Source organism: Malaya genurostris, chromosome 2 (genome assembly GCF_030247185.1).
Source record: "Malaya genurostris strain Urasoe2022 chromosome 2, Malgen_1.1, whole genome shotgun sequence".
In the NCBI taxonomy this organism is placed as follows: domain Eukaryota; kingdom Metazoa; phylum Arthropoda; class Insecta; order Diptera; family Culicidae; genus Malaya; species Malaya genurostris.
In genome coordinates, this window is record NC_080571.1 from 243,793,448 (window position 1) to 243,820,658 (window position 27,211).

The following is a 27,211-nucleotide window of genomic DNA, read 5'->3' on the forward strand; positions in this document are numbered from 1 at the left end:
GAAAAGAACGGTCAAAAGTCTGTACTGACATTCACTAATTTTTAAGAGCTAACGTGTCTTCGAAGAAGTTTTACAAGTTTATATTACGCTTCTTTTGAAAGTGGCACCTTAATTTTTGTTAAGGGGGTAGCACCAATTTCGAATAAAAATAATATTTTTTCACAAAATTTTTTTTTCTATTTCATTTTGAAGAAAAAAACATTTGAAGTATTTTTGCTGTAGATATAAATTGTGTAAAAAAGTTTTGTTTTTTTGAGATATATTCACTTTATTTTAAACACAATTTTTTTGGATTAATCTATGTAGAATCTACCTCTATTACCTAAGTATCTACTACAAAGTGCGCGTAAACACGCATAAACATGATTATACTTGCACGCGCAACTTAAGCAAATTGTTGCGATTTTTATTTTGTTTACTTTTGGACAGTTAACAATATTTGAAAAAATCTAAGTGGAACTCGATGTAATTTTTTTAGGCCTTTTCAAAGTGGGTCTTAAATATTGAAAATCCAGAAAATTATCAAAAGTTCAACACATATTAAAAAAATGGAAAAATGTTTTCCAATCAAAATACGAAAAAGTATTGCAAAAGTACAAACCTTTACGAAGAGATTTCATTTTTAAACGTGTAAGTAAATTGAGTTATGGCGAAGCAAAACGTTTTTTAAGATGATATATTCTCATTTAGAACTCGCTCTTCAAGAGCCGAAAATCCGTTCAGCTTGTAGCTTGTTTCCACTTTACCAGCAGGGATGCGAGGTCATTTTTTAAAAAATCTGTGATCAAGCCAAAACCTGTCTGTGCAAAATCTGTGCACGTTTCCCCGTTTCAATAATAACTAATCGGAATCATTTTGGTAAGCAAAAGTAAAGGTCTCACTATTTCCTGTAATTTTTGGTGCTAAACTGTGATCAATTTTTAAAATCTGTGATCGATTTCAGAATCTGTGTAAATTTGTGACCATTTTCAGAAATCTGTGAAAATCTGTGAACTGATGAGCTGCGGTTCTTTTAAAAAGAGCTGTGAGCTATCAGCTCTTTTTAAAGATTCGATTCACTGGAATAGCTCAGGAGCGAATTGCCCATCTCTACGCTCACTGCAAAAGTGAATTACAGAAATAGCATACGCGTGACACCCTCCGTTTCTTGATAATGCATGATTTCAGCACGGCCATAGTGAAAATAAGTCACACGAATAGTTCTCAGGATATTCTTATTATAAAATAAATTGTATTAGGAATATAATTGTCTGTATTGTAAAAGGCATAAAAAAAAGTTCCATCGAGTTCCACTTAGAATTTTTTTTATAGTATTGGGCATATCTATTCCTATAAATTTTGTAAAAATCAGCTGCATAAAGTTGCATATTTCGCTTCGGTGTAAGGTTTTATCATAGGTAAAAAAAAGGTAAAATGTTGTATAACTTTGCCAGAAAACAACAAACCTATGCACTACCTTCAACAAAAATATGGGATTTTTTATTTTCTTCAATTATTCCAAACAAAGTATGCATAAAAAAATAACTTGAAACAAGTTATGAATAAAAAACTGATTTTAAGGGGGTTGCCACAAAAACGCTTTGTATATCCGAAACGGTGCGACCTACACTTTTGGTATATTTGACAAAGTAAATTATTTTTAGTAGTTCTAAAAGTTTGTCGAAGAAAAAATTTATTCTATCTCTTCAGAAAAAAAAGTTATGGTTATATTTTTTGTCAAAGTAGGCCATGAACAATTAGGGATAGAATCAAATTACGCGGTATATATTTGTAAATAATTTCTTTAAAGCAACTATATGCATTAAAAGAACGATTTGGCAGCTACTGATTTATGTCCACGTTTTTATTGATTCGAACCACTGTGCGGTGGGGCAGAAATAGCCACTTATTGGTGGGGCAAACATGGCCACTAAACTTGGTCTGAGTAGTAAGTTTACAGTACTAGTAGTTTCACAAAAATTTACAGTAGAGTAGTTTCACAAAAACTTGCTGATTTTAATGAAACTCATCACAATTTTCAAGTACTTTCCGACAAAATAGTCATACCTGCAGCTCACCTTTTTATCTGTTGCATAAGTATGTAATGTACAATAGGTCAACCTATACATGGTGTCAATAATTCTTGCACTTGGTGCTCACAACCACATAGCATTAATACTCTTTTCTAATGGTTAAGAAAACATTTATCATTTATCAAAATCAAAATCATTCTAAAACCTCCACAATGCCACATAAATTTTCAAATTCGCTTGTGAAAGGCTAGCTTAGGTTATAGCAAAATGAAGGCAAAAAGGGAGCTTAGACGTAATTTGGAGTCTAGTTTCACAAAAAAATATATTTCATAATATAATAGTTTCTGACTTGGAATAGTACCGTTTATTTGAAAATATATTTAAACTGATTAATTTTAGATAAATCTCAATTCTGGGGTACAAATGTACGTATAGAAAAAGTCACGAAAGGATTCAAGGATTAATTTTTGTCTTGATTGTTCGTTTTGTCCAATTTCTCAAAATATTGGCACACCATAACGAACAGTTTTTTTTACAATATTTACAAGTAGCCAGCTGATTGTTTAGGTGACCAACGATTTAACTGAGTAATCTATTTGCTGATTCAAAATAACGTGAAAAGGTTAGGAGGGGAATCCCAGAAATTAACAACAGAAAACGTGGTAAAATCAGGATCGGAATAAATTTTTAAATTAAAATGAAAATAGGCACACGTTTTCATAATGGCAAACCATTTCTTTTGCACGGATGCACAGTGGTTCACAACTGCAATTTCATTCCTTTAATTATTTGGTGCCCTTATCATAAACTTTTCCTTGTTAGTGTCTTCTGCAAAGTTGTAGAGATTATTGACACGGTTTCAGGGAAATAAACGACCATGTTCCAGAACGTGTATACAGACAAAAAGAAAAATTAACTTTTTACTTGAGGCAGATAGAGAGTTTCCGTCTTCAACAATATTGTAGCCATCGCGATTTCTGGTAACTTTGCTGAAAAAAAAAACATTTCGCTAGGTATAACCGTTAACTCATTAATCGGTAATATTAATAAAAGGTTTTAAAAAACAGTTTTTTCATTTGAATTTTTTTCGCATTGATTCTAGAAATATGGTTTGATTAGATTTTGTAAAAATACGTAAAACTTTAGAGAATTTCAATGCTCTATGACAATTTTTCATATAGTCATGGATAGTTTTATATAAAAAATGTTCATATTTTGAACTTAATTATATTACAAAGTTGAAAAAAGTAGCAGATCAAACCACTGTAGTTTGAAAGTACGTTTATTTTACATACAAATTTTGAAGAAATGGTTTGTGTACGATAGTTTCCTAGAAATCTATGAACGAATGTATGTATGAAGTATATGAGATTTATAAACTTTACCTATTTAAATATTGTCTTAAACATACATAAAATGAACATAATAAAAGCTAAATAGGTTCAACAAACTTTATTTCATCTTCTTCTGAAGGCATGAAATTGCAGTTTTGAGCCACTGAGATCAGATTCAAATCGTGGTAACTCGGAAACTGTAAATTGTACAAAAATAATGTGTCCCAAAAGAACCATGAGTATGAGTTGAAAAATAAAGAAGTTACAACCAATTTACCAACATATCTAAAACTTCAAGTTTTTGATAAAAATTAGATATAGTTTTTAATAAACACTAGAATATAATTTTACAGATTATTAAAAAATTAATTTGGCTCATAAAAACCTTTCTTCTAAAGGATGTTTATTAAGAGCTTTCTGATTCGAAATTTAAATAAAACACATGCCAAATTATGAAATTACCAATTTTTTTTTTATTTGGTATATATTTTCCTGGCATTCAACATTTAAATATGATTTGGTGCATACGGCCGTCACGACTATTTTTCATAAAGGTCATACTGGAGGTTCAATTTTCGACCACTTTTCAAGCATTTGAGGGCGTATTTCTGCAATGACACATTGAATATTGGTTTCCAAAACATCAACCGTTGCTGGTTTATCCACATAAACCAATAACTTCACGTATCCCTACAAAAATAATCGAGTGGCGTCGAATCACACGAATGTGGAGGACAATTCGCCGGTCCATTTCTGGAAATAATTTTGTCGTTGATATGTTTTTTTCAATAAGTCGATTGTTCGGCCGCAGTGTGACAAGTGGCACCATCCTGTTGAAACCAAATCTATACATCTTTATTTTCTATATAGGGGTGCAAATCAGAAACTCAAGGAAAAATACACGTAGAAATGTGGTCAGGTTTTAAACACTTACAGCTCAGTATATTTTGTATCAATTAATAATTTTATTTCATTATTTGATTGGAAATATTTCTAAGATTCGATTTGAATGTATTAAGCCACGTATTTTCAATTAAAAATGATTGAAAGTTTGATTAGTAGCGAGCAGTGTCCTATTTGGCTGCTAAAAATCTCCGGCATATCGGATTTCCCTACCATAGACGACGGTTTTGAAGGAGTAAGCGATATAGCTAACGTTTCAGTCCTACGCGTAGCATTCTAGAGGTTGGTTGTTGCTAGACAGCAAGACAAAAAGTGCCATAAAACGATTTGTAGCTTTAATTGGTGTGCTCTGATCTTGTGTCATGCAAGCTCGGATGAAATTCCATGTTATGTCGTTTCGCCTGAGAAATTGACAACTACCCCAGGGTAAATTTTGAGTGCTTAAGATTAATTTCTAATTTATATAAGATAAACTCGATTGATAATGACAAAAAGTTTATCGCTTTAACCGAAATCGCAGAATGGTAGAGAAACTTAACGCTATAAAAATAACTGCTTGCATACAAAACTTGAACACAAGTTTGGCGAAGAGAAGCTTTTATATCAAAATCCGTAACGCAAGTATGTACATAAATATAATTGCATACATTTGGGATATTGGTGTAATTTCGTCGGCTATAAAACAAACAATGTTCGGTGTTGGTTCCTAATCAAGATCAATCTAGGAATACTCTCGTGCAATCGCGGATTCAAAAGTGTGACGATTTATTGAACTATTTGATTGTAGATCATTAGAAAGTTTGGTTGCCTTGTTCCACATCAATGGCTCGAACAACCTCATGGGGCTGATCCTTGTAGTTATTAAAGAAATTAGGACCGATGATTCCACCAGCTCATAGACCGCACCATATTAAATACGGGCGATTGTACATATATCGGGAAGCATCGGTAATTCTTGAACGACGTGTGGATTATCTTCGCTCCAAATACGACAGTTTTGCTTGTTGACGTATCTATTCAACCAAAAATGCGCCTCATCACTGAAGAGAATTTTGCGCTATGAACAGTTTTAATTTGTTTATTTGTTTATTTGGAGCAGGGAAAAGCCCACTGGAGCTGAGCATCATCAAATTTTAGCTCTCTCTCCAGCAGGCATAAAACCTCTCATCTTTTGTAACAACAGATTATAATTATCCAAATGATACATTTCTTTAAATTACATTGGTTACTACTACACACAGCACCATTCTTATCTCTAATACTAATACTAATACTAATACAATACTAATAGCTAGTGAGACAAAAATCTTAGAAACAAATTTTTTATTCTGTTATGAGTTAAGTGAAAATCGAAAGCATTTGAGCAATGATTAAATAGACGGCACATACTAACGAAAGGCTCGTTGTGACCGTAATTGGTTCTAGCGGAAGGAAGACGGAGAAAAGTATGAGTTCGAAGAGTTCATTTTTGAATCCAGGATAACTCCTAAGTCATTATTTGAGCACTGATTTTGAAAATAAATTTCCATGATTTGAAAGCGTTGTGCTAGAGTTAACCTATTCATGAAATCACTACTGAGTGTATACGTCACTTTACACTGTCAAAACAACTTTCAGCAATAGAGTAATTCCTATTGAAAAACAAACCTCCTAAAAAAACACTTGTTACTGTACGTATATGGTGTATGCTACGGTAAGAAAAACAATGCCTCAAGAAATTAACATATTTATGAAAAATAATTTTGGGTTATGGTAGTTGATGTCCACACATTTTTTTGTTTTCTTCAAGTGTGAAAGAGAAGTATTTTAAAGATCTTGTTAGTGAGTGACAAAATAAAATCACTCTAGCTATACCGCGGTTTAAGGTTCCATTAGCATTAGGAAAATGAAATCAAAAACTCCAAAAATATAGTTCTTTATTCGATTTCTCGTAGAGAACTGAACCGATTTTCACAAAATGATAGGTTTTATAGTCTAATAGGTAAGGGGTTAAATTTTATCAGAATCTGACATGTTCCGGTATTAAGGATTATGAGGGTTATAAATTTCAAACCGTAAATGAGTGCATTCTGTGACTTACTTCGAATCGGAATTGTATCAATTTTTCATACTAAGGATAATGAACACTTACCGCTTCTGAAGTCAGAACAACTCATCATAATTTGATCTCTCTTCTTACTTTCAGAATTGATGGCAGCAAGTTTAACACCCTTGGGACACCGCGCCGCCAGAAGACACTAACGGTGCCAGGCAAACGAACTGAATCTCCCGTTCCGTGCGATATGCCTAGCATCGATGTAGATTCCCAGCCACCTTCGCTGGATAGCTGTGTCAAACGGCGTTCATTCACCAAAAACGGAGCTACCAACGGAGGACCTAACAGTTCGAAGCTCATCAGACGATCGCTTGTCGGCAAACAATCGCCCGTATTCAATGTAGATCAGGTGACCAAAAGCACGATGAACCTGTGCGACGACGAAAAACTGGAACTGAGTGGTGCGTCCGACGATGCCGAAACGAGCAGCGGAACGGGCTCTCTGGAGATGGACAAAAATATGACCAATTTTTGTACTCTTCCGAGGCGACCGAAAAGTTCGCTCTGTTCATTCCACACCGTTACATTCGAAAAGGGACCGGGGAAAAAATCCCTAGGATTCACAATTGTTGGCGGTAGAGACAGTCCGCGTGGTGCGTTAGGCATTTTCATCAAAAGCATTTTATCGACCGGACAGGCAGCAGAAGACGGTCGCCTGAAGGCAGGAGATGAAGTTCTTGCGGTCAACGGGCAGGTTTGCCATGATTTGACGCATCTGGAAGCGGTAAAACTGTTCAAAAGTATCAAATCAGGTGAAATTGTGCTGCAACTGTGCAGAAGAAGCAAGGCTTGTAAGGAGGATCGGGATGGTATTGCAAAAGGCTAGAATACGTGATCCGTACGTTTTCGTCAATTCTTGGTTTTAAAGGCTGTGTAGAGATTTTGGATGGGAAAACATTTCTGTGCAATCTGTTTCAAAAAGAAAACACATTTAATACAATTTTAGAATGAACTACTTTCTCATGAGACTTATTAGATTAGAAGAGAACTGTATCGAGACATGTAAAAAGTAACACTAATAAGATTTAAAAATGTATCCTTTATATCGAATCTATTGTTGTTAATCTAGAGTCAAGCATTTTGGAGTCTATATGTAAAACATTAAGATACAGCTGAGAGTGGAACAATATACCATATACATTAGAATGATGACAGGTGATTCGAACAATTTATCCGAAACCCATGTAAAATTATTATCAAATATCAAACAAATGTTTTATAAGCCCACTATTCTGGCATTCTTATCACATCTGGTTCTGTCAATATAAATGAGACGGTAGATTTTTGTCAATCAAGTTTGATGTCGGTTAGTCTCTCGTCACCTTTTTCAGAGGGTAGTTTACCAATCATGAGCCTCGGCTTCAACTTAGGAACAGAAATGTTCTCTACAACATTGAGTACGTTGAGCTCAACAGGGGATGCAAGTCATGAGGCTCTTCGTTTTACGTACGTCGATTACGGCATATTCGTGAGTTTGCTGGCGATTTCCGTTTTCATCGGTATCTATTTTGGATTCTGCTCGAAGATCAAACAGGATAACGTGGAAGAGTACCTGTTGGGCGGTAAATCGATGCCGAAGTTTCCCGTAGCAGCTTCACTGATCGCAACGTAAGTCTATGGTTTCTAGATTCATGCTAACGAATATTTAAAATTGTCCGTTATAAAGCTATCATTAAAGGGTTTTGTGTCCCTTCGGATCGGTTAAAGTTTCTGTTAACATTTTAGATTTCAGCACATATCATACTGTAATTCGATTCATTTTTGTTCATAATCACAGCATTATATTTGGTCCTTTGAAATTGGCTTTAATATTCAGTAAAAATATGTCGCAGATATAAAAGCATTGGGGAAGATGTTTATTTTAAAGCGATTTTTTTGCCTTTCTCTATAGAAAGGACATAGAAGTGTTAAAAAAACGACTTTTGATCGAAGCCTTTGTTATTCCTAGTATTGTATACCATTCGACTCAGCTCGTCTGTCCGGGCATTTTTCAAAGATTTTTCTCGGAAATTAATTCAACAACAATTCAACAATCTTATGCTTGTTCGATAGTTACTATTGAGTTATGGGTCTACCGCTATTTCAGCTATTTATTTTTCAAATCATGAATAATAAAGCATGATTTCATGAGAAAAATGATTGATATCATAAACTGTAACTCATCTCTCATGAAAATTTTCTTGATATCGATCATTTTGCTCATAAAATTTCACGAGAAGACATGCTTCATGATTTTTAATCATGGTACCGGCAATGAATTTTTATCCGTACTGGTTCTCTATAGTTTTGTAGTAGTAATATAGTGGAATTAAAGAGACTTTATTATCTTCAAAAGCGTCCCGGGTTGGCGGTTCAATGCATAGGACGCTGGTCTTACAAGCCAGTTGTCGTATGTTCGAGCCCCGATCTGGAAGGGTTCTTAGTGTCAGTAGGATCCATAGTACTAGCCATGCAATGATTCTGTACACTAAGAATCGGCTGCGAAGTCTGTTGAAACAAAAAGGCCAAATTCCACAAAAGGAATGTAATGCCAAGACTTTGACTTTGACTTTTATCTTCAAAAGCAATTCAGTTCATCCCACTAACCGCTAGTATAATAATATAATAGTAATATAGAGCAATTCTACGCCATATTGTCCAGAAATGGTAATTCTGGCACGACCCCTTCGATTCGTATAAAACTTTTCGTGTGTCATCGGTATGGCAAATGAAGTAATTTTCGCTGGTTTCTGAGATTTTTTTCACTCAAGACTAATTCTTGAAAAGAGCGTATGTGTTTAACCCACATTCTGTCATTATTGTGAAATCATTTAGAAAAGAATACTTTTAGAGGCAGTGAAGCTTTGAGTCAACATTTTCCTGTGTACAATTCTTGATAATGTTTACTATTATGACAGTATTGAGAAGTTTACAATGGTTTGGTCTGAACGCCGCAAATGTACTCAATGAAATTTAGTGTTTACTAATTTCTTCGAATAGTTGAAAACGTTTCTCTAAGACTTGAAAGCAAAAGCCATTTCTGAGCTGGTTTACGTCCACTATTAGACACATAATCTCATTGTCCTGGCATAGTTTTACTTATATCATCATCGTTGAAGAACAGCAGTACTTCATGTTTTATATCGGGACTTTTTTTTTAATACCCCAACATTTTGATTCCTCAAATCATCCGCTAGATCACTCTGTTGAGAAGATGCTGAAACGAGTTAAGCCGCTGACCATCTGCTACTTTACGACGCTTAGACGAACAAGGATTTCCGTTATCACGAAAAGGTCTACAACAATTATATTTTCCCATCATTAAATCACACTCACTCAATACTATAGTTTTTTTTATGCTAGTTTTCACACTGACACTTTGTATTTAAAAACGTGTTCAATCCACCTAGCAGTGAGATGATACCTTTTTTATCAATCCGCATGTGTTTTTTGCATGAATATTCTTCGGTGTTTCAGTTTTCATGACATTATTCTAAAATGTCATGAAAAATTTAAATTTTGAGATTTTAATCACTCATTACTCTGTAATGTCGAAACTGCAAATCGGATCGAATTTGAATCTATAAGTGTAACAATCGATTAAACATTCCATGATATGTCGAAGTAATTTCCACTTTAGAGTTTAGGGTAATTCAAGGTACTTCCAGAGCCAGTATTCAGGAACCAGCATAACCCAAACCGATTCGTATGGCCATATGACGAATAAATTGCAGTCCAACTTTAAAGCTTTTCGGGATTGTCATCTTCTATATCGCTGTAATTCGATTTGGCTTTTTTTGAGAAAACAATTGAGCTTTGAGAAACGATACGATACTGGAACCGGAATTCGAAATTCGGTGTAGCCGATGTCAGACAAATTCACCTGAGTAGCTGTATAGTTAAATCAATGTAGGCATCTTTGAGGAATCGTAGTGAGAATTAATTTTTTGGGTGCCAATACAACCAAAATTGAAATGAGTTTATTTGGTTATCGACTATCCAAATCTGCTAACTCGATAAACCTGATTAATTTATGTGAAATAGACATTTTTATACTAATCACCCTGTATCTCTGAAACCGGAAGTTGGATCTGACTCTAAAACAACAAGATGTTTTATACAATCTTAAAACTTTTCATTTGAATTTAGATGATTCTTAGATTTCATTTGAATCTTAGATCGGCTCAGCCATCTACGAGAAAAATGAATTACAAAGTTTTATTTTCGTTTTACATATCATCCTGTAGTTCCGAAACCAGAGGTCGGAACCAAATATAATTCAGGGACCTTGTTTGGGAGTATACGACTTTTCATATGAATCTGAGTTTGTAGAAATCGGTTGAGTCATCTCTGAAAAAAATTGAGTGAAATTATTTGTCACACACGCATTTGCTGATCTCGACGAACTGATTCGAATGGTATATGGCTGTTATATTCTTCTAGCATTTATTGCTGTAAGTAGTTTAAATCAATATAATTATGGAATTGCTTTCAACTTGAAAATTCTGCCATCATCTGGTTTACATATGACATATTCGGACGATTATGTTGCCAAAAACGAACCGTGCTAAAATCGATCCTAGGCAAAATATCATGCTGTACACAGTCTTTTGGGTATTTAGAGAAACAAATGTATGTAACAGTATAAAAATCGTGTTTTATGTTGCTCCCAAGCATTTCTTTGCCAGACAGCGCTCAAAACTTCTACTGCTGGATTAGGGGGAAAAGTCGCTTACACAAAAATTTCGATATCTCCGTTAATGGACGGATTTTAACAATCTATGGCTTGTTAGATAGGTATTACCGTGCGGAATCTAAGTCCGAAAATATATTCTGTTTTCAAGGTCAATTGTGACAGATACTGTCAAAAAACTGAAAATTTTGACATAAAACTTCGTATAACTCAAAAAGTAAACATCCGATCTCAAAACCATTCAATAGCGTTTTGGGTGACGGGGAGACCTTTCATTTGCGACTAGTTTGATCAAAATCGGTCCAGCCATCTCTGAGATCTCGACCTCTTAGTTGACAACACACATACAGACACACACACACACACACGGACATTTGTTTAGTTCGTCGAGCTGAATCGATTGGTATATGACACTCGACCCTCCGGGCCTCGGAAAAATTTTCTAAAGTTTGAGCGAATTCTATACCTATTTTTATATTTATAAAAAAAGGTAAAAATGCGCTTTAACACTCCTAATACCAAGCCTCAAAAAGTTACGCGAAGCACCAAACCTCAAAAAAAGTTGGAACGTAACTTTGAGCTGTCATAGCTCAGCTGTTTTTCAAAGAATCACAATAAATTTTACACCCTCGAATTTTGTGCAGTTCGCAGATTATTTTAAGTATGTTATGCGCGGTTCCAAGTTTTTATGCATCAAATTATATCTATTAGGTACTTCATGGAAAACACGCCATGGGTAAACATGCTTCATTTTATATTGAATGCATGATTTTACCAATGTAATAAATATGTATATTATTTACCGACTTGAATAAAATTGGCCCCGAATACGATATTTATTTAATATGTAGCATTCGTCACTTCTTTGATGTTTGTAATTTTTCTAAAAAAATCTACCTGTGCTACCGACCCTCCTTTGCACAGGAATCAGCGAAAAAGGTAGCAAAATAACAAATTATTATTTTTCATTTTAACTTAAGTCTGTACCAGAACTGATAGTTTAAAGTACGGTAATACGAATTTGACATACTTTCGAACGTATCGCATACGGCCGTAAACAAGAATGAGGGTGATTATCGCGCATACGGTAATCCCATAGGTCTCTATAAAGTTCGTCAATTGCAAGTAATTTGGATTTGTAAAGGATCGTGATTATGAAAGTAAACGTATGTTCAAATAATGATAATGACCACTTTCTAATCCAAATAGTTGTGTGAAAATGTCTTTCTCTTTTCATCTTCGAAGAAAAACAGAAAAACATTTCTAACCCTATGTGGGGGGCTAGGAATCGTCAACAATGGAACATTTTTATTTTATCTTGAGATAAACTGTTCACCAAAGGCGGCCCTCAATTTGATCATTGTTTCGCATGCCATGTGGGATGTGGCACCGTCTTATTGAAACCATATATAAGGCATGTCCAATTCTTCCATGTTAGGCAAAAAAAATCATTAAACGGTAGCGCTCGCCATACACAGTAACGTTCCGCCCATCGTCTCCTTGGAAGAAGTACAGCCCGATGAGGTCACCAGCCCATAATCCACACACAAAACTGTGACTTTTTTGGGATGCATTGGTAGCTCTTGCAATGCTTTTGGCTGATCTTCACTCCAGATGCGACAATTTTGCTTGTTGACATATCTATTCAACCAGAAATGAACTTCGTCGTTGAACACAATTTTGCGATAAACACTCTCGTAACCGAGCATGAATTTTGATTGTGAAATCCAGCGTTGCTTGTTCGTTGGTCGATTCATGATTAAACTTTAGACCAAACTGAACAAGTTAGACAATGACACAAGACACGATGCACGCGTGATCTGTCAAAAACAGTGTTGCAAAAAAGATACCAACAAAAAAATCACCCTTTATTTTTGGAACCGAAACTATTTGTCATAGTTGTTTCACACGTAGCCACATCGTACGTAGCATTCGAAAGTAGATTGTCTGAATCGATTGAGCCATCATCGAGCAAATTTTGCGGATAGAGATAAATACGCTTTGTCGATTGCCTACATCTATTCAGCCTTCAAAAGTTTGGTCGAGTTTTTGTCACTCTCAGCGATCTTACTTACTATTCTTGATCCTTTCAAATAGGATGATTACAATAGTTTTCTATTTAGATAGTTCACTAACACGTAGCTGAAATCTGTGTTCGTCCCGGTAGTCATTCTTCTGTCACTTTTTATTATCGACTACTGTTTTTTTTTCTACTTTGAGGTCTGTATCCGGAATCACTCTGTTAGGTGTACCAACGGATATTTACGCGTATGGCACTCAAATATGGATGTTTGTCATTTCCGGCCTGATAGTATGATGAGCTTTCGCGAAACAAAGAATTTAAATTAATAATGTTCATATTACAGGTAGGATTCGCAATGCACTTCGTTTACCTTCCGGTTTTCCAGGATATGCAGCTAACGTCCTGTTTTTCATACTTGGAAATACGCTTTGATCGAGTTGTTAGACTAACGGCTAGTTTTGTGTTTGCCCTGTCGTCGCTTTTTCTCGTTCCGGTGGTAATCTACGTTCCAGCCCTAGCCTTTAGTCAGGTTTCCGGAATCAATCTTCATATGGTTACACCAGTTTTGTGCGTAGTTTGCATTTTCTACACCACCGTTGGTGGACTTAGGGCTGTAGTTTGGACCGACACAGTGCAGTTCATTCTGATGATGGCGTCAATTTTTGCAGTCATTATTTTGGGAGTAATCGACGTTGGTAGTTTTGCCGAGGTTTGGCGACGAGCAGAGCGTGGTGGACGACTGATATTTTTTGGGTAAGTCAATACTCACTAACGCCATTCTACAGAAACTCGAATGTTTATAAAATCTCCTCCTTTTTAGAATGAATCCGGATCCAACGCAACGGATTTCTTTCTGGTGCGTTATATTTGGTTTAACCACAAACTGGATTGCTGTATTCGGAATCAATCAGGCCTGCATTCAACGCTTTCTGGCAGTTCCAACACGTAAAGCGGCTAAAAACTCACTCAAGATATACATTTTCGGACTGATCGCCATCAATTCGTTGGCCTGTTTCATCGGATTGCTGATGTACGCCAAGTACGAGACATGTGATCCAGTGACGACCAAACAAGTTGAAAAACTAGATCAAGTGGTTCCGTTTTATATCATGGATGCAGGCGGTAAAATTACTGGATTGCCTGGCATGTTCATAGTCGGAGTCTTCTCAGCCGCTTTGTCCACGATGTCCTCCTGTCTCAACACACTAGCTGGGACTATCTACGAGGATTTCATCCGTTCATGTGTGCGCAATGCGTCGGAACGAACGTCCAGTACCATAATGAAAATGATTGTGGTTGTACTTGGAATAATAGTGATTGTTTTGGTTTTCGTCGTAGAAAAAATGGGATCTGTCATCCAGATTGTTGTTTCATGTACCGGTGTCATTTCCGGTTCAGTGATGGGAATGTTCACCCTTGGAATGGTATCAACCAGGGCCAACACGAAAGGAGTTGTTTCGGGTGTAGTGATTTCCATCTCTTGTATGATCACCCTGTGGATCTCGTCCCTCGGGAAGCTGCAGTACGATTTTCTTCCACTACGTAAAGATGGATGCTCTGAGGAAATACTTTTCAATTTATACAATTCCACAGCAACAGATAACATACCATCAGCAAGCGAAAATTTGCCTTACATTTTCCGAATTAGTTTTATGTATTATTCCCTCGTTGGATTGATGATATTTTTAATTGTGGCGTACCCTGTTAGCATCTGTACCGGTGGCGGTAGAGTCGTTGATCAGCGGTTACTGACACCATTTGCCAGGTGTAAAAACGACATCAGTCATAAACTAAAATTAACAGCAAAGATAAATAACGATCGTCTGTTGGATGACTCGACAAAAGATAAAATTTGATATGTATCAAAATACTAGCGTCCTGATAACGATTTGAGAAAAAAAACGCGTTCTGTAACTTCAGAGGAAAATTGTATCGATCGCACAATAGAAGTATTTAAATCTTTACAATGATACTTTAATATCAGTGTAGATATAAATATTTATTTTCTCTTATATCTGTCCAAATATTATTGTTTATTTTACCGGAAATACATTGCTTTATAACGGACGTACAATCATATTGAATTACTCAAATCGAAGTTATTGGTTTGGACACATTTGCCATTAGAAACTAGAAATATCGGAAGAGGTAGGCTCTTGCTTGGATGATGTTATTAGCTAACCAAGCCAAATGTTTATCACATTTCTTTTGTGGATGTAGACCTTGCTGTTAAAATAAACTCCACAGCCGATTCCTAGTATACAAAAAATTGGACTTCAGTTTTATGAAATGTACATTACGGAATTGTTTGGTTTCACATAATCTGGTTAAGATCGGGGGCATCCAAAAATTCTCTGGAAAAAGAAATCAGTCTATGAACGCATGACTGGTGCGAGCGGTATGTTCTCATAGTACTATATTGACATACTGTGGCGATGTCTGTGGTAGTTCTCGTCCATCCAAAACCTCCTTGGAATATAGGACCAGTGCGGTAAAATTTCATTTTCAATCGAATAATATAAGATGAAAATGAAATTTATGGCCGCTGACCGTCAGCATATCCCTACTAATTCATTTGACTTTTGCTGCCATTTTCAAGTGAAGCTCCCAGAATTCATCGTCAGTTGAATAATCGTACCTAGTCATTTGAAGTTTTGCTTGCTCAGTTTCGAGTACCAAGTAGTATAGCTGCTTCATTGTCTTCGCTCTTGATAGTAAGCAAGTTCGAACGAATAGAATTATAAATGGATTAAAGTACAAAAAATGAAAACTGAAGGAGGAAACAATTAATTTATGTTTATTCTGTGATTGATATTTCAACTATCTGGTTTGTCTTTCATCTATTATCTTGAACCAATTCGAATGTTTACATGAATCTCATTTGAAGGCCGCGTTCACACTATTGAAAGAGATATTTTGTTACTTCAAGAGATCAACTGACGGTAATTAAACTGAGAGTCGATTGAAGAGAAACGAGTGATGAACTGAATGCGGCCCGTTCGGGCCGTCAGCAAACATTGTGTGTGTCAGAGAGTGAAGTTTACTGCAGTAGAGAGATCGTCAGTGTGTTTCACATTCGGTTTCAATTGAATTGAATGAAGTTTAGAACTGTATAGGACTTGAGGTCTACCAACGGAACCGATGACATGAGCGGGTTTTTTCCGTGGCGTATACTCGTGGTATCAGATTCAATTATTTGGATCATTGTGATGAGTTATAAGGTAGTGCTTGTTCATCCAAAAACTACTTGGAGTATAGGCCTTAAGATCTACCAACGTAACCAAGTGAACTTTCAAGATCCTTTTACTCGGTTTATGTTCGTGATACCACATGCAAATCATTTGCTTATTGTGCATATTTTAGGTCATCCAAAAACTACCTGGAGTTCAGGCTTTAAACTCTACCAGTATAACAAACTGTAATAATGAACTTATTGATCATGGTCTATGCTCATAAAATACATAAAATTAAGAGGTTTATTGTAGATGTTCTAGGTCACTCAAACACTACCTGGAGCTCAGGTTGTAAGATCTACCAGCACAACTAGTACCTGCGTTGATGAATTTTTCGTCCTCGGCCCATGTAACATGTAATTTATAGACCTATTGCGAATGAACTACGCCATCCAAAAACTATCTGTAGCTCAGACCGTAAGATCTACCAAAATAACAAAGTGCAAAGTCCTCGGATGACTTTCGTTAAGTTTGGGTTTGTTTACTTTTGTTGAGTGCAAAAAGATTTTCAAAATAAATATTGTTAAACTCTTGAATCGAAACTGAGAACCCAAATATTTCTCTAATCTCGTGAATTCCAAACGCAAATCTAGATCAGTTCCGTCATTTGTTTGTTACGATGGTGTTGCATCCAGATCAACATTAGAGTCTTGCGACTTGTTTGCAAAGTTCTTCGCTTCGGTATTTGCTGGAAATACTGCCTCTGACATCGAAGCTAAGGTTGCAGCGTTGGATGTTCCTGAGAACTTAGTACACATTGATACTTTTAATATCACTCCAGATATGGTGGTTGCAGCGGCAAAGAAATTGAAACGATCATTCTCGGCGGAGCCAGATGGCATACCCGCTGCAGTCTACATTCATTGTGCAACTGTTTTAGCCGAGCCTCTTTGCGTGATATTTAACAAATCATTTGAGCAAGAAATTTTTCCATTGATTTGGAAGCAGTCTTATATGTTTCCTGTGTACAAAACCGGTGCTCGTAATAATGTAAGGAACTACCGTAGTATAACAAATTTGTCGGCTGCTTCAAATCTCTTCGAAATAATAGTGAGTATTGAGCTGTTCTCTCGTACACAAAAAATACATCTCCACTGATCAACACGGTTTTATGCCCGGGCGCTCGGTCAGCACTAATCTTCTGGATTTTACCTCGACATGTATTTCGCGGAAAAAGTACAAACTGATGCCGTATACACTGATCTGAAAGCAGCGTTCGACCGAATTGATCACCGAATTCTTCTATAAAAGATATAGCGTCTCGGTGCAACACATAAGTTCATTGACTGGATATGCTCTTACTTAAGTGGTAGAATCTTACGAGTCAAGTTAGATTCCTGTGTGTCATCTTCGTTCACGAACATATCTGGTATACCTCAAGGCAGCAACATGGGTCCACTTCTGTTCTCGCTGTTTTTTAATGACGCTATTTTGTTGCTCAGTGGAGGCTGCAAATTAGTCTACCCCGACGATTTGAAACTATACATTGAGATACGCTCTATTGACGACTGCGTCCGTCTTCAAAAGCTTCCGGATGAATTCGTTACCTGGTGTCGAAGGAACTGACTTATCATTAGCATTGCAAAATGTCAGGTCATAACATTCCACCGAATATTGTATCCATTAGATTTCGACTATAAAATTGCCGGACAAACGCTTCAAAGAGTTGATCGTGTTAATGACCTTGGTGTTTTGTTGGATTCTAAACTTACTTTTAATATGCATCGTTCTGCACTAATCACAAAAGCGACTCGACAATTAGGTTTTATTGCTAAAATCGGACGGGATTTGAAAGATCCGTTATATTACTCGCTAGTTCGGCCTATAATTGAAAATGCTAACATAGTTTGGAGTCCGTATCAGCTTGAAGTATACGAATTAAACGCGTGCAGAAAAGATTTGTTCGACTTGCTCTAAGAAACCTTCCTTGTGTCATTTACACTAAAATCGAATGGAATTAAAAAAAATCCTTTTCGCATTTTTAAATTTATTTTATGTCAATAAATGCTGCGTTAGAATATCAAAAAGGCAGCCATGAAATGTTTCTTAAGGCAAACTAGTAAAAAGTAATAAATTCTATAGACCACAACACATTTATCATAAACATACATGAAACCCATTAAATTGGCTATAAGTGAAATTGCTATTCATTGAACATACACATTAACACAAATCTAAGACGAAACGTAAAGATAGTGACACAAAACTAATTTTGTGGAAGAATTGAATGAAATGCTAGAAAGCAATGTTGAGAATGCAAACACTGTTTAATTCTGCCTCAAATTATTCTATTTTTGGTGGATTGCAGTTCAATTAAAATCCAATGGTGAGGCTTGAATTTTGCTAAGTTTTAAATCCATGCAAAAAGTTTTATGAAAGCTTCAAACCCGACTTGAAAACTATTACATTTCTTGTCAAAAGAGGAATTGATTATAGCTGTCATGAAGCAGTTAGTCATTGCTGCATTAATTACAAAACCCTAATGAATTTTAATCATTTGTTATCTACACACGACGATTTGATTCCGTTGTTCGGTGATTTTTTTTTGACGAAAACTTCGACTTGGATGCATAATGTCATCCCAGATCAGAATCTTCCTGCACTCAATGATCATACTTGTTCAGCACCTCTAATGCGAAAAATCAGCAGAACTCGACAAAAATCATTGCCACTCATGCAAAGCGAATGGCGCATAAAAATCTACAGAACACTATTTTACTGATGAGCACCAGAATCCTTTTCCAGGACGTTAACAAACAGCACAGAGTGCAAGTCGGCTCTATACTTATTTTAATTGTGTGAAGAGGTGCAGTTTTTATAGTAGCGTCCACGCTATTCGAAGTGCAAAGAGATCTTGTGTATACGACATTATAGTTTCTGTTAAGAGAAGCTAGTTTCTGTTAAGAGTAAACAGGGAAAATTATACATTGTATATATTAATTGAAATTTCAACCACCAACTATCTCAAATATATAGTTTTATCTATTCGATGCGACCTGACCACTGTTTGCGCAGTTTTATTTATGTATTTTGAATTCGCACTTATGTATAGTAAACAAAGACGAAGTCCAACGTCAAAATGTGCGATACCAGTGCAGTGAATAGTAGTACAGAAATCTACACACACGTACATTCTATGAAATTTGAACCTCTAAAGCATATATTGGAGAAGTCAAGGATTCGAACCTGCGTTCTTACGCATTCCGTGCATACGCGCTACCATTTCGCCACTCTGAATCTTGTTACAGACACTCTAAAACACCAGTCAGACATGGTAGAACGTACATCGAACATGGTCTACATCCTGGCCGTAACCCGACCGATACCATGCATCCAATCATCTTCTCTGTCCATCAAACACTAGTCTTCTCGCTTTATACCTATTTTTCGCTCAAGGGAAAGTCCGGAAAATACTCAAAAATTGAACACATATTTGAAAAACGAAAAAAAATCAGTAACCTATACATGGTAAAATATTATAAAAGTGCGAATCATTACGAAGAGATTCCTTGTTTAAACGTGTAAATCAGTTGAAGTATCGTTAAGTAACATGATTTTGAGGACGCGCAACGCTCACTGCAAAAGTGAGTTACAGAGGTAGCAGATCCCAAGTAACAATTTTTGTTACGCTAGCTTGTTTGTGACTAGTTTGCAACCAGATATTTGAATGATTGTTACTAACATCTAACCACTTGCATGATTAAAAACCTGTTTTAATCCACCTAGTGGTGTAATGATGCCTTTCTCATGTATAATATTGTGGTATTCTATTCAAAAATTTTCTCTTCGATTTTTGAAAGAAACCAAAAGATTGTTTGTGCATTAACTAGTATAACATACAGAATAAAACAGTGCTTTGATTGCGTAGGTCATCCTTAAGAAAATGAAGTGGGTTAACTATTACATGCACTTTCGGCACCGAAACCCGAAAACTGGTATAATCAAAGTCGGTTCGTACGGCCACGAACTAACATGACATACAAACTCTACTAGTACGCACTCTAAATTACGATTTAAATGTTTGTCGCATCCGAAAATATGCAGTAATTTTTGATAGGACCATAAGACCTTTCAATTAACCCTAAGATTGGGAATAACGGTTTAGAGTCCAGTTTATAACATTTTTTACTGTTTTGTTCCGCCAGTTTAAGTGACGGTATACAATATTGAACACACTTTATCCTCTTACTCCGGAACCGGGAGTCGAATCCAGATGAAATTCAGGAATTCTGTTCGGGACCGGAAGACCTTTCATTTAAATCTAAGTTTGTGGAAATCGGTCAAACCATCGCTGAGAAAAGTGAGTGAGATCCATTTTGGTATATATGACCACTATTTCCGGTACTTCCGGAACCGGATACCGGAAACCAGGATAGCCGGAATCGATTTGTTTAGTTGCCTACTGATAATGACTATCGATTTGTGTAGTTTTGAGACCAGTTTAGGAAACTTTTTACGTTTTTTGTTTCGCCGGTTTAAGTGACGGTGTACAATATTGAACACACTTTACCATATGACTCCGGAGCCGGAAGTCGGATCCAGATGAAATTCAGGAATTCCGTATGGGACCACGAGACCTTTTATTTGAATCTAAGTTTGTCAAAATCGGTTCAGCCATCTTCGAGAAAATCTAGTGAGATTATTTGACACACACACATACACACACATACACACCCATACACACACATACACACACACACACACACACACACACACACACACACACACACACACACACACACACACACACACACACACACACACACACACACACACACACACACACACACACACACACACACACACACACACACACACACACAGACATTGGTATATGACACAAATTTCGGTTTTTCAAGTGATTGCACTTTCTATATGAGACAGGCAAAAAGCGCAGTTTCTACTAGTTGTTAAGTCGGCTAAAAATAAGTTGTCGTTACGTTGTAATCCCATACTGAAATAACTTATCTTTTCATAACTTGAAAATAACTTGTTTTCAAGTAAACTAGTTGAAACTTAGTCGACATTATAAATCATGTTAAATTCATATATCATGAGAATTATAGAATTATCACAATCGATGTTCAATCCCTATATTATTTTCTTCGTGTTTATGACAGTGCTTAGAACAAAAATGACTATTCTGCCTTTCACTAGTGTCGGCAAAAAGTAGTTTTGAAAAAAGTAATATCCTAGTTTTATTTATGTTTCATACACTTCTTGAGACTCCATATTGTGTTCGCCATATTCAAGCCAACAAAGGTTGTTTTGTTTGCATTTTCGTTATCATAACGTTGGAAAAACCTACCGATAACTATCTGAATCAATGAAGAAATTATATGTTATAATCTTATAATATCTAAGTCATTACTACATCAATTCACAGTACCGATTTACATATACGCTTACGTATTTATAATGGTTTCGCAACGAAAAATAAACCTTTTTTCAACTAGTAGCTAAAGGCATAGCTGTGATTAAAGATATGTCAGAATCAAGTAACAATAACTTACAAATGATAGTTAGTTCAATATTTACGTTATAAAGAAACACTGCTGTCAGCTTGTTTTAACCAGCATAACATAAAAACATGTTCGTGCTCTTGTCGCAACACAGTTGGGTTAAGTGGTATCAAAACTAGTTATGGGTTGCTATTGAAGTCAAATAAACTTATTTTCAACTAGTAGCTAGAAGCATTGTTGTGATTAAAGATATGTTTGGATTAAGTAACGATAGCTTTTAAATTATATTTATTTCAATATGACACAAAGTTGTTATTATTGGAAACCTAAATAACTATTTCGTAACTAGTTATGTTATGATGAAACATTGCTGTCACCATGTTTTAACCAGTATAAAATAAAAAAAAACATATTCGTGCTCTTGTTGCAACATAGTTTGGACTTTGTCGTATCAGAACTAGTTGCGGATTGCTACTTGGGATAACAAACAATACTCAAGATATTATCATTGGTAAATAAATTGGATTAGGAACATCTTTTCCTATAAGTATTATAAGTATTGTGTAACATAAAATAGCATATTTCGCTTCGGTGCAGGTTTTTATCTTAGGGAAATAAAGATAAAATGTTAAATAACGTTGCCAGAAAAAAAACCTCTGCACTAAATTCAACAAAAGAATGGCATTTTTCATTTTCTACAATTATTCCAAACCAAGTATGCATAAAAAATAAGTTGAAACAAGTTATGATTGAAAAACTGGTTTTAAGGGGGTTGCAATAAAAACCACTTTGTATATCCGAAACGGTGCGACCTAGACTTTTAGTATTTTCAACAAAGTCAATTATTTTCAATAATTCTAGAACTTTGTAGAAGGAACCATTTTTCTATTTCTTTGGGAAAAAAAAGTTATGATTATATTATTTGTCAAAGTAGGCCATGAACAATCAGTGATAGAATATGGTAACTCGGTACTAAATTAAGTCCACGTTTTTATCGATTCAAACCACTGTGCGGTGTTGCAGAAATGGCCATTTCTTGATTGGCAAAAATGATCCCTAGAATCAGTCTGAGTCGTACATTTATTGTTGTTTCTTTATACAAAGCTTGCTGTTTTTTAAGCTCAACACTATTTTAATTACCAACAAAATAAGGCAAGAATCCCCATATCTTGGGCATAATCGATGATCACAAATACAATTACAATTACTAATTCCATCATGATTTACCACCCCATAATTGCAATAAATATCTATGCTTGTGAAAAATAGTGGAAGGCGCATCGAAAAAAAATCGCTGAAATGTAGTTTATCGAACTGGTCTCAAAATATTCCGCAAATGATTTCGCCAACAATCATTCTACGTCCCAATACCAAATTTCTCTGAAATTTCTAACCAAAAGTTTGATATTATATGAATATCGAGTAGGCTTGGTTGACTATTTTAAATTGAACTATGAATTCAGTTCAATTATAAACCCTTCTCTGAAACATAAATGATGCAAAACACTTAAAAAAAGTACGGGTGTGTAATGTCAGAGACATAACTGGATGTCGTGAATACGAATATGACACGCTTTATTTATGCTTCCGAATTCGAATTGGTAGTTCATCGATTGTTTGAATTGTGCAACTTTCCCCTCTTTCAATACTAGAAATTTAAACGATGCGCCTAGACTAAATTACAGATTAGTTACATTAAACATTCTGAAACGCACTTAAATACTATGAAATAAGCAGTATAGTTCTTTATAATAAAAAATGGTGACGATTTGAGTTAGTTCAGCACGCAGACTCTGAATTCTAAACCCATATTCCAGAACTAAGCTCTAAAACATGAAGACGATTTTTCGCCATGACTACCAGAATGGGTTTTATAGAGTACAGTAAAGTAAATTTCCGCATAATTCTTTAGGAGTATTATTATGGTTCTAAAAAGAACCGAATAGAAGAAGTCTGGAATAAAGAACTGGATCCTGAGTTCAAGAACTAAATTTAGAACCAATAACAGACTCAGAATCCAGGTTCAATTCTAGAATTGCAATTTCGAAACTCAAATTAGTTCCGGAATACAGTTCCAGAATTCAGTTTCAGCACGCAGGCTCTGAATTCTAAATCTATATTGCGGAACTAAAATCTGAAAATTGAACTTCTCGTTACGACTACCGAAAACCAAATGATGGCAGGTGCTCTCTCCGTCGCTGATGGTTTAACTCCCGCGATGGCAGTCTGCTCGCCTTGAAGGCCAGCAAGCGAATGAAAATTGCTACCTGAGCGTTTGAGGTTTTAACCACGCAGAAGGTGCTCTCTCCGTCGCTGCTGGTTGATGGTTTAACTCCCACGACGTCTGCTTCCATCGAACGCACGAAAAGAAATGATCGGTTTTCATATTTGCATAAATTTCTGTTTATTAATCTTATTTTTGTGTATTACATCAACATTTTACAGTACAAGTGTTTTGACCCTTTGGCCTTTCATCTTTGTTGTTCATACGATTCGTTATTAATATTAAATGTTTTAGTTACTCTTGTTTTACATACTAATGTTTAATCATAATATTTATTTTAATTATTTATAAAATGTCTACCTACTTATAACTATCCTTAACCTAATACGTACAAATTTTGAATTATTTGTATTTCAGAGATTGAGCACCTCTCTTCAAATTTCGTGCAGTATTGTTCGAATTTTTGTTCTAGTATATCCAGTGAGGCCATCTCATGTACTTCACTAGTTCTTGTCCAAGGGGGTAGATTTAGAATCATCTTTAAGATCTTACTTTGAATGCGCTGAAGCCTAAGTTTGTGTGTTCGTGCACAGCCCCGCCAAACAGGGACTGCGTATTCAATTGCGGGGTAGATGATTTGTTTATAGACAGCCATCTGATTCTTCAGGCATAGTTTAGATGTTCTACAAATCAGCGGATACAGAGACCTAATGAGTATGCTGCATTTATGAACGATTTTGTCAACATGTGACCTGAATATCAGATGTCTGTCAAAGGTGAGTCCTAGATAGATAACTTCATCGGACCATTGAATGACCTCATCACCGAATCGTATTCTGCATTCGTCTGATGGAACAAGTTTTGGAGATCTTGAATGTGGAAACAAGATGACCTGAGTTTTTGCTGCATTGATCACAATTTTCCAGCTTGTAAAATATTCCGTTAAAGTGTCCAGACCTGTCTGTAGTTTATTCTTCAGAGCATTAATGACACGACCTTTGTAAAGAATGGCAGTATCATCAGCAAATTGTGACAGAACACCACCACCTGGAAGAGGTGGGATGTCTGATGTGAAAATGTTGTATAGAATGGGACCTAGGATACTTCCCTGGGGTACACCAGCAGGAATAGTAAATCTTTCTGAAAGTGCATTATTCAGAGAAACCTGGAATGCTCTATCTGCAAGATAATTTTTGATAATTTTAATAAGATACATGGGAAAATTATACCGATGCAGTTTGAACACCAGTCCATCGTGCCACACATTATCGAATGCCTTTTCAATATCCAATATTGCCATGGCAGTCGTTTTGGACACTGATTTGTTTTGTTGGATGACGTTGTTAACCCTTGTGAGTTGGTGGATGGTGGATTCTTCCTTTCCTTTCCCAAACTGTTCTTCCAGAAATATATCCTGTTCATCTGCGAAAGCAAGAATTCGCCTTTGTATTGACTTTTCAAACAGCTTGGATAGGGCAGAGAGTAAGCTGATGGGCCGATAGCTCTTGGAAAAGGAAGGATCTTTCCCCGGTTTCAAAACTGGGATAACTTTAGCTAACTTCCACATTGAAGGGAAGTAACCAAGCTCCCAGCACCTGTTAAAAATTTTAGCTAAGAAGACAAATGAGCGAATACTCAAATGTTTCAGCTCAATGTTGAATGTGTTGTCGAAACCGGGGGCCTTCATATTTTTGGATTTTTTCACAACAGCCATCAGCTCATTCGCAGTGACTCTACTTTCCTCAGGAACCAAGCTGTCTGATTGGTCAACCTCAGCTACGCTATCAGCAACGGCTCTTTCATGTGGACTAACAATGTTGAGTCCTAAATTGTGAGAACACACAAACTGCTGGCCTAGCGCGTTTGCCTTCTCTACTGGTGTGATTAAAGGTATTCCTTCAGCTGCGTCCTGGGGTGACATCAGAGGAGAAATAGGCTTCGGTTTTTTCTTAAGCACCTTCGTTAAGTACCAGAAGGGCTTTTTTTTTTTTTTATTCAATATTATAATATAATTTTAAGGCACACTGCTTAAGCTCTAAGATGCCAAGGATATTTACTAATCTTAATTACGACTATATTAAAACTAGAATAGTATCATTATGTAATGCCGGTGAATTGGATATTGCATGAGGGTCTTCCATATGGCGTTTGCAAATATCCATGTTGGCCGCATCCTTCGGTCCGTGTGGGTCCGCGGGAAACACCCCCAGGCTACGAAGGCCTGGCGGGTGGCCCGCATGCTGGTTTTCGACTGGAGCGGTCTTCCCTGGACGATGATGGTGATGTTACGGAAGAGATGAAGAAAAAAAAAGTAAATATTGTGGAAACGGGGTAAAACAGGGGATGTGGGGACAAAATGTCTGAAAACGATAGAGATCTAATTAGTTGCCATCGAGATGGTGAAGAGACAGGGAAGGGGGAACGAAAAAGTTAGTGACAAAAAAAAGATCTTGTTAGTTCCAATGAAGATGGTGGACAGGGACGGGGATCGAGAGAATCGGGCGGATGTTAGTGTCGAACCTGTAGGTGGAGTTTATACTTTCTGAACGAGGATAAACACATTACACTTGTATATCAATGTGTTTAAGGTACTGGTATATGAGAAGCATATATGAACTATCCCGACTCGCCAACACATCCCGAACCGGAACCTCAGGCGGTCTACCTCGGGCCCTAAGGGATTCCAGTAGCTTCGACCTGGCGTCACGATACTCTACGCACGACCACACGACATGCTCGATGTCCTGATAACCGTCGCCACAGGTGCAGAGACCGCTCTCCGCAAGCCCAACACGCCGGAGATGTGCGTTGAAGGTGTAGTGATTTGACATGAGCCGCGACATAACACGAATGAAATCGCGACTCACGTTCATCCCCCTGAACCAAGGTTTCGTCGATACCCTAGGGATAATGGAATGTAGCCATCGTCCCAGTTCGCCATTGCTCCATGAAGTTTGCCAACTTTCGAGAGTTTTCTGACGAGAGATACTGAAAAATTCATTGAAGCAGATTGGTCTTTCATAAATATCACCTTCCAATGCGCCCACTTTAGCCAATGAGTCTGCCTTTTCATTGCCCGGAATGGAACAATGCGAAGGGACCCAGACTAACGATATTAAATAAGACCGTTCAGATAAAGTTCTCAAATGTTCCCGTATTTTCCCCAGGAAATATGGGGGATACTTTCCTGGCTTCATTGCCCGGAGAGCTTCTATTGAGCTTAGACTGTCCGTAACAATGAAATAATGGTCTT

General features: G+C 36.4%; 2 protein-coding genes across 3 annotated transcripts in view; both read left to right on the plus strand.

The window, feature by feature from the left end:
- Nucleotides 1-7,490, plus strand: part of LOC131428419 (partitioning defective 3 homolog) — a 235,101-nt gene extending 227,611 nt beyond the window's left edge. For both annotated transcript variants that reach the window (XM_058592369.1, XM_058592367.1), the window contains one exon: nucleotides 6,435-7,490. In XM_058592369.1, coding sequence (XP_058448352.1) covers nucleotides 6,435-7,170 — 736 coding nt within the window. In that variant the 3' untranslated portion in view covers nucleotides 7,171-7,490. The remainder of the gene's footprint in view (nucleotides 1-6,434) is intronic.
- Nucleotides 7,491-7,661: 171 nt separating this feature from the next.
- On the plus strand, nucleotides 7,662-15,076 carry LOC131432761 (sodium-coupled monocarboxylate transporter 1-like). The gene is made up of 4 exons (XM_058599266.1): nucleotides 7,662-7,952; nucleotides 13,237-13,327; nucleotides 13,383-13,792; nucleotides 13,860-15,076. The coding sequence occupies exons 1-4, from the start codon at nucleotides 7,693-7,695 to the stop codon at nucleotides 14,893-14,895; spliced, it is 1,797 nt and encodes a 598-aa protein (XP_058455249.1). The 5' UTR covers nucleotides 7,662-7,692; the 3' UTR covers nucleotides 14,896-15,076.
- Nucleotides 15,077-27,211: the final 12,135 nt, after the last annotated feature.